At 41.1% G+C, this 16831-nt stretch overlaps 1 protein-coding gene across 1 annotated transcript in view; it reads right to left on the reverse strand.

Annotated features, from left to right (window-relative positions):
* The window catches only part of CYP39A1 (cytochrome P450 family 39 subfamily A member 1), a 73647-nt gene that overhangs the window by 37343 nt on the left and 19473 nt on the right, over window positions 1-16831 (reverse strand). Inside the window, exons 6-7 of the mRNA XM_081093936.1 lie at window positions 14586-14690; window positions 9005-9095 (exon numbers count right to left, since the gene is read on the reverse strand). Coding sequence (XP_080950062.1) covers window positions 9005-9095; window positions 14586-14690 — 196 coding nt within the window. The remainder of the gene's footprint in view (window positions 1-9004; window positions 9096-14585; window positions 14691-16831) is intronic.

Genomic DNA, 16831 nt, shown 5'->3' on the forward strand with positions numbered 1-16831 from the left:
GGGAGAGAGAAATAGAAACATCAATGATGAGAGAGAATCATTGATCGGTTGCCTCCTGCATACCCTCTATTGGGGGTGGGATAGAGCCCACAACCCAGGCATGTGTCCTTGACCAAAATTGAACCCGGGACCCTTAGTCTGAAGGCCGACACACTATCCACTGAGCCAAACCTGCTAGGGAAAGAAAGGGAGAGGCTCTTTGAAGAACAGACTGATGTTTAGCTGAGGGGAGTGGGGAGGGAGAATGGATGAAAAAGGTGAAGGGAGTAAGAGGTACAACTTGGTAGTTACAAAACAGTCACGGGGATGTAATGTACAGCATAGGGAGTATAGTCAATCATATTGTAATAACTATGGATGGTGCCACGTGGATACTGCAAATATGGGGGTGCGGGACCATTTTGTAAAGTATATAACTATCCAACCACTATGCTGTACACCCAAAACTAGGACAGGGAGAGACCAGAATTGAGAAACAAAGAGTAGTAGAAACAGGATACTGAATGTAACTGTAATTGAAAAATACAATTTAAAAAATGTACTTGTTTTCAACTTTTTGAGCTGAGCCATGTTTCCCATCTCTAAGAATTAAGGGAATAATAAACTGATGAGCCATCAAATAAAAAGGGAGATGCTGTTTTGGTTTTAAGAAGGGAGTGACAGAGAGGTCACTAGGCAGGGAGGCCTGAGGAATGAATAGAACAGGGCTTCACTTGCATAGGAGAGTTGAGCTTTTAAAAATGCAGCCTAGCCCTAGCTGGTTTGGCTCAGTGGATAGAGCATCGGCCTGCGGACTCAGGGTCCCGGGTTCGATTCTGGTCAAGGGCATGTACCTTGGTTGCGGGCACATCCCCAGTAGGGGGTGTGCAGGAGGCAGCTGATCGATGTTTCTCTCTCATCGATGTTTCTAACTCTCTATCCCTCTCCCTTCTTCTCTGTAAAAAATCAATAAAATATATTTTAAAAATATATTTAAAAAAAATGCAGCCTACCACGGAAGAAGGCCCTCCAATCTCCAATCCTCCTTCCCCTCCTCCCTTCTCCCTGTCACCTTTCCTTTGTCCTCCTCCCTCTTGTAGATGTCCTGATCTGATTCTGATCCTTCTACATATAGTACAGGGCGACTCTGGATTTATGGCATCTGAAGACATAGAATGGGGGTTTACTGGGCACCTAAAGTAGAGATTATATATAATTTCTTAACACACACACACACACACACACACACACACAACAAGAGGGAGGGAAGATGGAGAGAGATGAAAAAGGTAATGAATTAATGAAAGAAAAGAGCAGAACAGATCCCTGGAGGTTAGCTAGGTCCCGCTGCCTCATTCAGATATCTCACAGAAACCTCTGGAATGTGAAGAAAGGGCTGGTAGAAAGCGGTCCAGGAAGACAAGCTCCGGAGGTGAGAACACGAATGCAAAAGATAAGCTGCGTCCACCCTTCTGGGACACATATGGCTTGCTCTACCTTATCAAGAAAACAGTAAGCTAACAGTGCTGAAAACCTTCCAAAAAATCAAGTTAAAAAACAGTATTCTGTGTTATCTGCCAAATATTTCTTTCGTAGAGAAAAATATATACGCTGGGTTTGTTTGTTTACAAAAGATCAATTTCATTATTGTGCATGTACATTATTGTGTATGTGCATTACTGTAAACATTCTGAGACCAAATTCTGTGAGAAAGATATTAAGTTAAATTTATAGCAAGTTCCAGAGAGAGAAGATGAGAGTAGAGGAATGATTAGGATGTGTGTGACAGCCTATGACATTCAATGCTTTCTAGTTCACCGCAGTTCCCTATGAACTCTTTATTGAGTCTCCCCAGTGACTGCAGGTTTCTTGAATATAAATTTACCTTAACTGTTGATAGTTGAGAAACTTTTCCCTCAAGAATGTTAAACAGAGTGGAAACATTACTTTTCTCCTCTAATTATTTTTAGCTTTGAAAGAAAAGATCGTGAATTTGCTTTCTGCTGGCAAATGGCAAATGAATAAGGATTGTGCTGATCCACTGATTTTTCTGTAACAGTTATGTCCTATTTTTTTAATAGCAGCATTATCATCGGTGTTAATACCTGGTAGGGCAGGTCTGGCCTTACTAGTTTATGTTTATAATAATTCTGATGCCTACTCACATTTACTTTTCAAATAACATTAAGTCGCTCAGTTCATTTCCCCCCCCCAAAATTGGAATTCTCATTATAATTAAATGTATATTAATTCTAAAAGGTTTGGCCTTTAAATTGGTAGGCTGTTTTCTTAATTAAGGTTGTTTTATTAAAACATATGATTTTATAAAATGTTAGAATTCCTCCATATAGGTTGTACACCAACCCAATTTCTTTATGTAAGAGAAACACCAGTTACATGAATAGAAAGGACAGATATAAATGGAAAAGAAGGTTTAAAAAGCAGCTTAAGACACTTGTGGTGGATAAAGTGTGGGGAAAACCAAGAATGAGCCTGGAGGCTGTCCACGGACTCTGAATACGGGTGAGGCTTAGGGATCACAGCTGCAGCCACATCTCCTTCAGTTCATCCCTCTAACCACAGCTTCTGCCAACTACCTCAGTCGTTTTTGAGCTTTCAACTCTGGTTATTCTGACTTGTCCACCGTGGGTATGGCTTTTTGGCTAAATCCTTGGTATGGCTAAATCCTTTTGTCTGAAGGACTTCGCATAAACTTTTATTATCAAAAACACATATTCCTACTGTTGGGAAAGACCATCATGTGTGGTCTTTCAACCCAGCTCAGTCACGTTAGAGTGGCCCTTGAGCCTGGACACGCCTTCCCAAGAGACGGAGAGCCCACACAGCCTGGGCAGGGCTCACCCCCTGGTGTGGGAACATTCTGCCTCGCTTCAGGCACCGTGAACACTCTTCTATCTCTGCTTAAAGTTTGTGCAGCGTATGGTACCTGTCCAACACCACTGCTTTATCTGTCCCTCCAGGGGAGGAGGGGAAGGAGTTAAGAATCAACAGACTGACCCTCCCCAACCCTTTCCCATGCACTTATAAAAATATACCAAATTTTATCCTATCAATTCAAGAAAAGTTTAATGCTACTATACCAAGTCAACCATGTAAGATTCCCTTCTGGAGGGAAAATCCTGTTATTTTAAGAAATACTTCTCTCATATATTAAAAATAGGTTATCAGTTTCTCACTTACGGAAATGTAAAATGTACCCTGCTTTATATCATAACACTTTTAAGAACATTCCAATATCAAATAAATAAAAGAGTGAGATATTGACCAAATAAGATAACAATGGGTAGATAATAAGACATAAAATAAATTTTGGTCTAGAAACACCCTTATAAACTGCATGATGATTCTAAATTTGGATTGTGTTCTCTGGAGAGATGTTGACCCAACTTAAAGATCTTTACCTCAGTCTTTTCTAAAGAGGAAAAAAGATTATCCAAATGCCTGAATAATTCTCCAACAGGACACTGAATAAAAGAACTGCATCTAAATGAGAAATGTAGAGGATAAACAAAACGGGTTACAGGTGCTATACTGCAGTGAGAGAATAGGAAGCTTTAATAAAACAGGAAGTGCCAGAGTAGGAACTTCTCCGGGTTTGTACATTTGAAGAGGGATATCAAATAATCTACAGTCACCAGAGGTATCTCTTCCCACCTGCTGAAGCTATGCAATAAGGAAGGAGAGAGTGGGCTGCAGTATCACAAGACACACTTCAGGTGGAGGCAGGAAGTGGTGGAGGAAATGCAGCTGCTGGGAAATCTCTGGTGGGTGCCAGCAGGGCCAGTGCTGTCACAGGGTGTGAGCGGCAGCTGCTGCCCCAATCACCCCTCAGGAGCAGGGGGAGGTGGAGAAGCCCTGAGGGGCGATCGGCACCAGCAGCTGGCACTCATACCCGCTGACAGTGCCGAGTGATTGGGGCTGGCATTGGGCACCGGCAGTGGGTGTGAACAGTAGCTCCAGTGCCGGCAACAGATGAGAGAGGGGCTGGCACTGGCAGCAGGTGCCAGTGCCTAATGGGACCATGGCATGCAGGAGCAAAGAATTTTCAGTAACTACCAGAGGCTCACCCCGATGACAGCAACCAGTGCCCTGCATTGGTCTGGCACCCCCATTCACCTGCTCCACCATCCCGCCACAGTTGATGCCTGCCATGCTCCGCGCACACCTCCTGGTGATCAGCACACGTCATAGCAACCCGTTGTTCAGTTGTTCCACCGTTTGGTCCATTTGCATATTAGGGTTTTAAATATATAGACTAGTGGCCCGTTGCATGAAGATTCGTGCAATAGGCCTTCCTTCCCCTGGCTGCGGTACCGGTTTTCCTCTGGCACCTGGGACCAAGGCCCTTGGTCTGGCCGCAGGAGCGAGGCTTGGCTTCTCCACTCCTGCTGCTCTTAGCCCTTATTTTTTTTTCCCCCAGATCCTCGAGCAGAGCCCAGGGTGGGCTGGAGGTCTGCATCGCCCCCAGTGACCCAGGCTCCCTACGACCCAGGCCCCAAGCCCCTCCTTGAATGGAGCCCAGGGCGGCCTGGAAGCCTGGGTTGCCCCTGGCGACCCAGGCCCCCAGCCACTCCTTGAGCGGAGTCCAGGACCAGCGGGAAGCTTAGCTTCCTCCATCGCCGGGAGCAACCCAAGCCTCCTTCTCTCTCCAGCTCTGTGGCTGCCGCCATCTTCAGTTGCCTTCAGTCTTCGCTCTGTGCCTGCATATGCAAATTAACCACCATCTTAGTTGGGTTAATTTGCATAGTTGCTCTGATTGGCTGGTGGGTATAGTGGAGTGATGGAGTGATGGCTAATTTGCATGTTTCTCTTTTATTAGTGTAGATAGTCTCCTAATAATTCCATGAGATGGGCATTCTTATTTTGCCATTATTCCAAAAAGAAAACAGGCTTCAAAAATTTGGTAAATTAAATAAGGATGGGGGGTTTAAACCCAGGAAATCTGATCTCAGTTCTTATACTGTGTTTCTGAGGTTATGACAAGCTATTGAAATAGTATGTTGTAATTTATAAATTCAAAGTTAAAACTAAATGACTAATTTCTAGGAATTATACCCCAAAACTCTGTATCAAAGTAAAATATTTTTTATCAGCTTCTCCATGACATGATAATGTAGGTTGCACTGAAGATCAAAAGATAAAATAAAATGTTAGGCAAGAAAATGCTTTACAGAACTCAAAACTCTGAGAAATGCTAGCATTCATTACCACTCATATGGATTCTTGGGTTTGAAATGACTCAGCGTCCCATATTACTGATTAGATATTGGCTGAGGCTAGGGTTCTGCTAACTCAAAAATTCAGTGCAGAAACTTGTCAAAACTTCTTTACATAAAACACTCATGTCCTCTGAACTGTTTAATGGGATAGGAGACAGAGCTGCAAATGAAGGCTAGACCAAGACACTCATCTCTTAAAAATATATCCTTATATTTGTTCATTAAGTTCATTCAGAAAATATCTGTTGAGTAATTTTTTGGTTCTAGGCAGTTGGAGATACGATAGAGAGCACAACAGGCATTGTTGCTGTTGTTGGAGAGATTATGTTCTGGTGAAGGCAGTGGAGGATAAATAAATAAATACACTAATAAATAAATAATCATGTGAATGAAGGAAATAAGGAGTAAGATGAGCCAGAGCAGCACTGGGGCAAAACTAGGGAAAGTGTCTTTAGGTAGGGTAAGTCTACAAGTCCTGTCTGTGGAAATGACATTCAAGCTGAATGATGAACAAGTACAAGAAAAAGGTTCCAGGCACAGAAAACCTACAGAATTCACCAGCAGGTACACATCTCCAAAGAAACAACATAAATATTCCTTTTTCTCTCCTAACATCTGCTAGATACCCCCCAACCTGCTTCCACATGACAGAAAACCAATTCATGAGCTTCCTTGAGAGCACCTTGCACCATACCTCACTCCCCTTCACAGCCCTGGCATTTCTCACAGTGCCAAGTCCACGAAGGGTGGAGTGAAGGCTTAATCCATCTGGAAGGTTTCCTAAAAGAAATCTTAAAACGTATGGTTCAAGGTTATGTCAGCTAAAAAAAGGACTTAAAAAACTCCCTCTTTAGAACGAATGAGAAATATGGTAAAAATGGTCAGGATCACTTTTTCAGAACTCTGAAAATTAACCAAAGGCTTACAGCAATTCAGGGAGTGCTTATCCAAGAAAAATGCTGAATCGTGGTAAAAACAGCAAGCTTAATGACATTTTAGCTTGCCCTATTGCCATTCCCCTCTCTAAAGCTCCACAGTAACCTTGAATATCAATATCTGCAGTCATAGTGCAATCAGTTGCCTTGCAGCCACCACAGCGGGTAGAATAGGGTTGGAACTACTCCAAAGCTTCGTTCCTAGAAAATTATCATTACTTGACCTGTGTGGCAGTCCCCTGGACAATCCCACTTGCAAGACTGTCTTGATCTGACCTGACTTGAAGCTCCCCACTGGAAAAAGTCTTTTCCTCCAGGATGCTGGCTGAAAACTCTTAAAGATAATTGTTTAACTTGGCAGCTACCTGAAGCAAGAGATAACAGTTGGGACAAACAACAAGTAAACCCAAAATATTAAAATAAAAAGCTAGGAAATGAGATGTCCTAAGGGCTTTGAAGAGTTCCAGGGCATTCCTGGAAATATGGAAGGCCATCCACTTGTGCAGCACTGAACAAATGCCCAGGGCTTTACTCATGCTCCGAAAAGACCTGAGAAGTCCCAGTGTTTCACCAATGGCTGACTTTGAGGTTCTGTGCAAGCAGGAAGTAAAAGCTAAGGCAGAATTGTCAATTGCCGGCTGCGTGTTGAAGTAAGCCTCAACATGCACACAGAGCCCCTTGGCAAAAAATGGGAGACTTGTTGGTTCCTAGTGTAAAAATACTCTGCTCAAGTATCGGTTGACCACTAAACTAACAAAGTAGAGACATAAGTGGCCACATATGATAAGGAATACAAACTAAGTCACTAAGACAAACAACAATAAGCAGCAATAACAATAAACCTGAGAGGAGAATCTGATTTCCAGAGTTGCCACATTATGTTATTAAAAATATCCAGTTTTCAGCAAAAAATGATAAGATATGCAAAAGGAAATATGAAATAAGACATGAAACAAAAAATACTAATCATACACAGAGAAAAAAAGCAATCAATATAAACTATCCCTGAAGAAACTCGGATATTGGGCTTACTAAAAAAGACCTTAGATGGTTTAAATATATCCAAAGAATTGAAAAAGTCAAATCAAAGAACTAAGTATCAATAAAGAGATATAAATTATAAACAATAAAGATTAGAATAGAAATAAATGAAGTATAAACTAGAATATCAAAAGAAAAAATAAAATCAAACAAAATAGACAAAACCAAAAGTTAGTTCTTTGTAAACAATACTGGCAACTCTTTAGCTACATTGACCAAGGGGGAGGGAGGAAAAAAAGAAAAAGAAAACATTACCAAAAGGAAGAGGAGAGATGTTTTCCTTGTGACCTAACAGAAAGAAAAAGGATTATGGGGAATACTCTGAATAATTGTATGCCAACAAGTTAAATAACCTAGATGAAATGGACAAATTACTAAAAAGTTACAAAACTAAACTCAAGAAGAAATTGATAATGTGAATATGCTTGTAAGTGGAGATATTTAATTTTTTAAAAACCCTCTCACAAAGAAAATCTCTGGACTAGTTTACTTCACTGGTGAATTCTACCATATGGTTAATGAAGAATTAACACCAATCCTTTAAAAATTCTACCAAAAAAAAAAAATAGAATAGGGAACATTTCTGAAGATATTCTATAAAGCTAGAATTATCCTACTATCAAAACCACCCCAAAACATTGCAAGAAAACTATAGACTAATATCCCTTATTAATGTTAATGTAAAATTCCTCAACAAAATACTAACAAACCGAATCCAGTGATATATAAAAATTATATGTTTTATATGGATTATGCACCGTGATTAAGTAGGATTTATCCCAGCAATACAAGGGTGGTTCAACATCTGAAAATCAATTAACGTAAAACATCACAATATAAAACATTATGTTAAGTGAAAGAAGCCTGACACAAAAGACCAAGTATGCAACAGTAGTAACCTTTACCCTTAAACTTGTGTTATAAGAAAGATAGGTAAAGTATCTGTGATGGGCTCTAGGGGTGAGTTTTGAGGCCAGAGAGATGCAGAATTGGAAATTCACCGAGGGCATCTCCAAGAAGGAAATAGTGATCTTGTGATAGAAAAGAGCATACAAATGGGAAAACTGCCATCCTGAGTCAGATCCTTGTTCCATGCACTCTAACGTTCGTTCTTTGACAGGATCCTTCCTTTGTACGGGTACGTGGATATCTTCCTTGATATCAACCGCCAAAGACCTGTAGTCTCCTCTCACAACATCTAAATTCCTGAGCTACTCCTACGGCTTATGCATGCGCTGATCCGAACTATAGAGGCATGGCAAGAAATGATTGATATATTTTTTTATAAATCGTTTTCAATTCTACAATAGTGTCATAAACTGGAAGCATTGACATAAGTATAGCTGGTACTACATTTGAAGGAACAATTTTCTGTTAAAGGAAAATAATAGATTCTAAAAATAAACAGATCATGGAGAAGAGAAAAAGATTCCTCTTTCTCCATTAGCACTGTGTTCAATAATTCAAGCTTCAAGCATTGTAGTCATTTAGATTAATGTAATATTTGTGTTGTGGCTTGGGGTCAGATAGGTTTCCACATTATTCCTACCATTCCCATCTGTACATTTTTATTTCCTAAAGACCAAGAATTTGGAAAGCCCTAAGTCAGGACAAGGGTCTAGTGAGGAAATGGTACAGGAGAATTCGTGACAATCAAGGACACATTCCCTCTCATCATCTGTAGACACACAATTTTGGACTATAAGAAATTTATATAAAATTACGGGCTTTTGACTTTGCTCGTGGTGTGTAATGAGCACACATTATTTGATATTTCTTCAATTATGTAATTTATTTCAGCTTTCGTACCTGCTGCGCCAAACACAGATGATATGCCTTCCATAATGGCCTTATGAATACTGGGTTGAGAGAGGATAAATCCAAGTGTCCAAAATGCAATCTTAAAAAGAAAAACATATATCAAAAATTACAACCTTCTTTGAAAGTAAACAAATGCAGACTTAGTATTAGCCTCAAACATATGTAATACTTTCAATAATAAAGATTTTTTAAAAACAAAAAATAAATAAAATAAGCAAGGAGATTCTTTAAATTAAACTTAAAAGCACGTTAGTGAAGAACATCTTTGAAAACAACCAAGTTTTATGAACAAAACAGAGAGTATTTATCTCTAAGAGGTCCAATTTATAATTTTATTCTGATTATAGTTTCATTATGTTGTTTATATAGATTAATCTACATAAAAAATGTGAAAAGTGGGATTTCTTTTACAAATGTACAATATAAAATATTACATAGGCATACAGTGAATATTTTTTGTTTTGCTTATTTGTTTTATTAATCCTCACCCCAGGAAACTAGTTTTTCCATTGTTGTTGTTGTTGTTTTAGGGTGAGTGGAAGAGAGGAAAGGTAAGGAGGGAAAGAGCAAGAGAAACATAATGTGAAAGACACATGGATCAGTTGCCTCCTGAACACACCCCAACCAGGGCCAGGGATGGAGCCTGCAACAGGTATGTACCCTTGATTGGGAATCGAACCTGAGACCCTTCAGTGCAAGGGCCAACACTCTAACCACTCAGAACACTGGCCAGGGCAGGCATACAGTGAATATTTAGGAACAAAAAATTATGCCACTTAAGACTGTTAATCCAAGTCCAAAATAAAAACATTTTAAAGATTTAATTTCCTTGAAATACAAACGAATTGTCAAATCATATAGTCTGCAAATGAAACATGGCAATTTTAAGTAAACCCCAGATACTATATCTAAAATCTCATACACTAAATTATGAGAGTACTCCATATAAAAATGGGGTCCTTTCACACCCTACTGAACATAATGACATGCTCAAAAGTTCATAGGTTATAACCGAACGCAGTATTCTTGCAAGTTCTCTCTCCAGACCAGACAGAAGTATTTCAGATCTTTCCTCATTGTAGTATCATAAAATAAAACTATACTGCAACACATCTCAAAAACTAGCTTTTCTTCAACTCAGGTAAATGTTTTTACTTCTATTTTTAGGTTACACAACATAGAAAACCTACATAAAATCATTTAAAGAAGCTTGAATTTTGCTTTTTTTTTTTTCTTCAGTAAATACTGTATTGTGAAAGAAATTTCATCTAGGAAAACCAGTCCTGAAATATGACCCAGACAACACTTCCTGTCACTTAAGTCTATCCCTTTTGTGAAGTAACTTGGGGGACCTTAAAATAATTCCAATACTCCCCTCTGTGGTCAAAAGTGGAAGAGCAATTATGTGAAAGGAAGTGCTCCCACAAAGTCAAGTTCAATGCTGCTTATTGTTTCCCCTCTGAGACATTAAACTGCAGGGAAGGGATCATTGTGTTAAACCCAGGCCACTCACTACAATGGGGGCCCCACTTTCTGTGGCATTTTCCAGATTACAAAAGAATTACCCTAGAGATGGATCATCTAGTGTGGTTTTACAGTAGGAGTAAGACTCCCAGAGAGCTCTCTTCTCCTGCCTCCCCACTCAGGCCTGTTCTACTATTTTCCATAGATGGAAGTGCTGAATTACTGTATTTAATTAATAGTGACTCCATACTCAATTCATCTTATTTAAAGAGTCAGAGATCATGCTGGGGGATTAGGGGAAGGCTTAGTGTCATACATAGATTTTCAGTTATGCGAAAGAAGGGCCTAAAGTTGTATGTGCTTAATTAGACTTTTAGAGATTCACCTATAATACCTTTTTATAACAAATACAAGAAATTCAGCTAAACTATAAATAGCTGTATAATGGTGCTAGTGATAATTTTTAATGCTTTTTTTCTTAACAGACTTTGCTTCTAAAAATCTTTATTTTCTACTTTAGAAAACGAAATCACTTAAAAAAATAAACGGCATGCAAAAAAAGTCAAAAGTAATGCTTATATACATTACTGAATCAACAAACAAGAAGAAGTGACCTTGAGGTCTTTGTTCACCCACATAGGGGAAAGGAGTTAAAAAGTGCTCCCAAAGGTACCAATTAATGTCTTGCCAAAGGGGTCAAGTCCATGGTGAGGGCTGAGCAAAAAGGGGAAGGGCCCCTGGCTCAGTGACCTTCAGACGCAGCCACTGCCATGCCTTCCCACTGCTCCGGAGAGGTAAGAACATAGGTGATAGGGACAGAGAGAAGAGCTCTGCCTCACTGTGTCATCAAGACGATGAATTGAGCATCATTTATCCCTTCATTAAAAAAAAATGATTTAACAAACATTGATGGAGTCTCTATAACATGTTAGTAGTCTTTGGCCAATCATGATAAACACAAATTGGTATAAGTCATAGTTCCTGCCCAAAGAACTTACACTTCTAGTTGGGGATAAGAGATGAAAAAAATAACTATAGAGCAGCGGTTCTCAACCTGTGGGTCGCGACACCTTCGGGGGTCGAACAACCTTTTCACAGGGGTCGCCTAAGACCATCGAAAAACACATATATAATTACATATTGTTTTGTGATTAATCGCTATGCTTTAATTATGTTCAATTTGTAACAATGAAATTGGGGGTCACCACAACATAAGGAACTGTATTAAAGGGTCGCGGCATTAGGAAGGTTGAGAACCACTGCTATAGAGGGAATGGGTGGCACAGACAATAAAGTGAAGGTCACTATGGAAAGTGTTAAGAAAAGAGCTTCAGGGAAGATGATTTTAAAAAAGGAAAAATGTCAGGTTTGAGATTAGACTTGCAAAAATGTTCTTGAAAAGTTCTTGGACCTTGGAAATGGTTTTAGCATAGAAACAATTTCATAAATCGTGGCTAATATCTTGGGCCAGCCCACCACAGTTCACCTCGGTGACAATGGAGTCTCCCAGGGCCCTGTACCAAGCCTATTCGAAGCTTGAGCTCTGAGCCCAGCGGGCCTCCAGGCAGAGCACAGAGTAGGACAAATGCTAAGATATTTGGGAACCAAGAAATGTCACGCCCACCACCTACACCTCTGGCAGGTGTTCAGCAGCTCTCCAGGCAGTGATGGGAGAACACAGAAACCAGGGCAGCAGAGGCCGCTCCTGCCCTGGGGCATGTGAGCAGTCACGTTTTGGAAGCCAGGATAGTTGATTCCTAATGGACCATTGAAAATGGCTGATTGAAACCACGGCTTTACTTTTTATAAGAGAACAAAGTTAACATTTATTGAGCACCTATCTTGTGCCATGGACAGTTAGCTATTTCCATTTACTACCAATATAATTCTCACAACGACCCTATGAGGAAGATATCATCCTATATAATAAAAGGCTAATATGCAAATTGTCCCCTCGGGTGGGAGTTCAACCAACCAACCGGAAGCTCGACCGCTCAATCTGACGTGCTGACCACCATGGGATGGCATGGAACAAAGGAAGGACCTGGCCAGTGTCCAGGGAAGGGAAGCTTGGCTGGCAGCTGGCAGTTGCTAGGGATCCTACCCATGCACAAATTTCATGCACTGGTCCTCTAGTTAAATCTATATTACAGATGAGGACACTGAGGCTCAGAGAGGTTAAACAATTTACCGGCTGTCACCCAGCACTGGGATTTGGCTTTGGACCTGACCTAAAACCTTCTAGGGTCTCTGCCTACACACCAGCTGCCCCTTGGAAGTGCCAACAACAGTCAACAAGATGGAACTTCGAACAATCATCAGACACTTCCTTTCTGCAATTAAGGATTTAATTCCTTTCAGACCAGTGCCAGGAACAAATTCCAATGTGCTGACTTCCCCCGAGTCAGATCAATGGGGCTTTGTGTCCCTGTCTTCCGTGGGACCATTCTAATGGGATCTTGAAAATCAATCCTGTGACAGGAGTGGCTGTTTTGTTGCTGCTTTGGGAGTTGTTTTCATGTTTCCTTTTTAATTTTGCTATTGGTTCATCAGCTTCCAAGAAAATTATGTAAGGAAAAATCAAAGATTAATATTCTTGGTACATAAAGAAAGGAAAAGGATTAATTAGACTATTTTACATATTCTAGTGGTTGACACACATTTGGGCAGAGAGGCTGAAATTTCTATTGCTGCTCTTTACCCAGTGAGTTTTGAAGCAGGTTAAAGGAAACTAGAATGTCAGTAGTTAGAAAGCCTTTACTAGCCTTGACCTTCATAAGAGGAAGAAGATATAAATAATACTTAACATATCTTATTTCTCTTTGCTCAAAGAAAAATGACCACATTTATCATTATAGATGATCTGAATGTTCCTGTTAAGGAAAAAGTAAGTGTATAAAAAAGGTCATCCTTTAATTTCTCAGATAATATAAGTGCAGCTTAGGCTAATGTGAAATCCTCCCAACACAGGAAGCCGGTATGCATCGAACCTGAAGAGGCAGACAAAGCTCATGGCTTTAATCTAGCTCAGAGGAGCTTTATAAAAATAAGTTACACAGTGTCTGCTCTCTTCAGAAGTATTGTGCGTTCCAATGCCACCAGCTCCATTTATAGGGAAGCTTACAGGACCAAGATGGCAGGTGATGCAAACAGGAGGTGTACAGAAGGAGAAGGGGATGAGGAAGACAAAGAACCCATATTCACCAGGTACCAGAGGGGCTTATCTTGAATCCTCAACAACAACCTTGCAGAGAAATGAGAGTTACCATTAATAAGTATCCAAGTCCTAGGACAACGGTGGCGAACCTATGACACGCGTGTCAGAGGTGACACGCAAACTCATTTCTTTGGTTGATTTTTCTTTGTTAAATGGCATTTAAATATATAAAATAAATATCAAAAATATAAATCTTCGTTTTACTATGGCTGCAAATATCAAAAAATTTCTATATGTGACATGGCCCCAGAGTGCAGTTAGGGTTTTTCAAAATGCTGACACACCGAGCTCAAAAGGTTCGCCATCACTGGCCTAGGACCTCACTAGGAGTTTCCTTATACCCTTTTTACAGAGAAGGAAATGGAAGCTCAGAGTTGAAATTACCTCCCTTGAGATTCTATAGCTGTGACTGGGGATACCTGGATTCAAGTGCAATTCTATCTGAAACTATCTGTTAACCCACTCACTCCCCAATAAAAGGTAAGGGTCCAGCCTTCTTTGTCTCTGCAGCACCCATGCTAAGCACACTGCCCGACAGAGGAGTGCTCCATAAGCAGGTGTTGTCACAGCTGACCCAGAGTGCAAGCTTCTTCCTTAGCCTGTGACATGCTGCACCTTAGACACGGAATTCCCATTGATCTCCACTTTGCCTTCTCTGTGATCTTATCAGACTTCATTAGATACTAAGTCTTATTTTTCTGTCTCACAGACAACTCTACTGCAGTCTTTTTCTTCCCCATAAGAAGGAAGGAAGGGAGGGAGGGAGGGAGGGAGGGAGGGAGGGAGGAAGGAAAGAAGGAAGGAAGGAAGGGAGGAAGGAAGGAAAATGAAAGGAACATTGAGAGTGCATAGACGGAAATGCAGCCCTTACTTTACTGACATACTTACGGGGACGGCATTGGACAAAGAAGCCCAAAGGAGTAGAAGCCCATAGTTTGGACTTTGCTCATTTGTTTCCGTCTCTATGATTTCCAGTAGCGCCTGCATTAGTGTCTGTTGAAAAGAAATAAGTATCGTCAAGCCACAGCTATGTGACAAAGACCGATATTGGTAAACAAAAGACCACACATTTTTCTTTTATCCAAAAGGTATTATTTCTGCCATTCCCAGGTCTGCAGTTTGAGGCATGTAAGGGATTTACATACTTATTCCTTGTTCAGTGATTAGGAGTAGGGACTCTGGAGCTCAACTCCCTTACTCTATTGCTTCAAAACCTGCCTTAGTTTTGTTTGTTTTTTAAGACTTTATTTTTTTTTTTTTTAGATTTAAAATAAAATTGAGAGGAAGGTACAGAGATTTCCTTATAACCCTTACCCCACACATGCGCAGCCTTCCCCATTATCAACATCACTCAGCAGTAAATTACATTTCTCACCAAGGATGAACCTGCATTGACACATCGTAATTACCTAAAGTCCATAGTTTACTTTAGGGTTCACTCTTAGTATGGTACACTCTATGGGTATGGACAAATCTATCATGACATGTATCTTTCAAAATAATCCATTCACACACTGAAGGGCATCAAGATTCCTCCCACGTTTTGACGATTATGAATAGAGCTGCCATGAGCACTGCTTTTGCTACATCCCCAAATCTGGTAGGCTTAGTTTTCATTTTCATTTGTTTCAAAATATTTTTAACGTCTCCCAAGTTTTCCTCTTTGGCCCATGAGTTATTTAGAAGTGTGTTGTTTTACTCCTTTTATTTTTGGGATTTTCCTCTATCTTCTTTCCTCTCTCTGAAATCAATTTAAAAAAAACATTTAAAAGTTAAAAAATATATAATAAAGGGATACTTTCAACAACTCTTTGCCCACAAAGATGATAACCTAGATGAAATGGACCACTCCCTTGAAAGACACAATCTGCCAAAGCTCTCACAAAAAGAGACAGATGACTTAAACAGGACTACATCTGTTAAAGAAATTAGGTCCATAGTTAATAACTTTCAAAAACGGAAAGCACCAGGCTTTCTACCAAACATTTTAAAATGAACTTACACCAATTCTTGTTCAGAGGATAGTAACAGAGGGAGCACGTCCTAACTCATTTTACAAGGCCAACATGACCCTAATACCAAAACCAAAGATATTATCCTATCCTATCCTATCCTACCCTATCTAATAAAAGAGAAACATGGTAATTGGCGTACAACCGCTACCCTTCCCATTGGCTAATCAGGGCGATATGCAAATTAACTTCCAGCCAAGATGGCGGCCGGCAGCCAATAGCTTGAAACTAACATGAGGCTTGCTTGCTTCAGTGACGGAGGACTCCAACGTTCCCCGCCTGCCCCTTCAGGCCTCTGAACTGCAACTCTAAGCAACTATGTAACAAATATAGAAGCTAAACAAAACCCCAGAAACCTGCTTTAGTCGCTGGGCTTCAGCCAGCAGGATCGCAACATTGTAAGCAAAGGCCAGAAACCTACTTTCAGCAGTGGAGGCCTAAGAGCTGGAGCCAAGCCTCAAAGCTAAAGCTGGCCCAGAATTAAAAAAAGAAAAAAAGAAAAAAAGGAGTGGTTGGGAGCTTCAGTCACCCCCAGCCTGAAAACAGCACTCAGCCCCTCACCCACACTAGCCAGGCACCCCAGTGGAGACCCCCACCCTGAAGGGTGTGTGACCAGCTGTAAACAGCCATCATCCCCTCACCCTGGCTGGCCAGGCACCCCAGTGGGGACCCCCACCCTGATCCAGGACATCCTTCAGGGTAAACCAGCCGGCCAACACCCGTGCACCAGGCCTCTATCCTATATAGTAAAAGGGTAATATGCCTCCCAGCACCGGGATTAGCGGAGCCGCGAGGCCTCCCGGCACCGGGATCAGCGTGACAGGGGGCAGCGCCCAAACCCCCTGATCGCCCTGTGGCTCTGTGTGTGACAGAGGGCGGGGCCACAACCTCCCTATCTGCCCTGCTCTGTTCGTGATATTGGAAGGCTCCCCAACCCCCTGATCAGCCCTGCTCTGTGCCTGATAGGGGGGAGCTCCCCAACCCCCTGATCACCCTGCGGCTCTGTGTGTGACAGGGTGCGGCGCCCCAACCCCCTGATCGGCCCTGCTCTGTGTGTGAGGGGTGCGGCGTCCCCCCCCCCCCCCACCCACGGGCCCTGCTCTGTGTGTGACGGGGTAGAGC

This window comes from Myotis nattereri, assembly GCF_964212035.1.
Source record: "Myotis nattereri genome assembly, chromosome: 6".
NCBI lineage: Eukaryota > Metazoa > Chordata > Mammalia > Chiroptera > Vespertilionidae > Myotis > Myotis nattereri.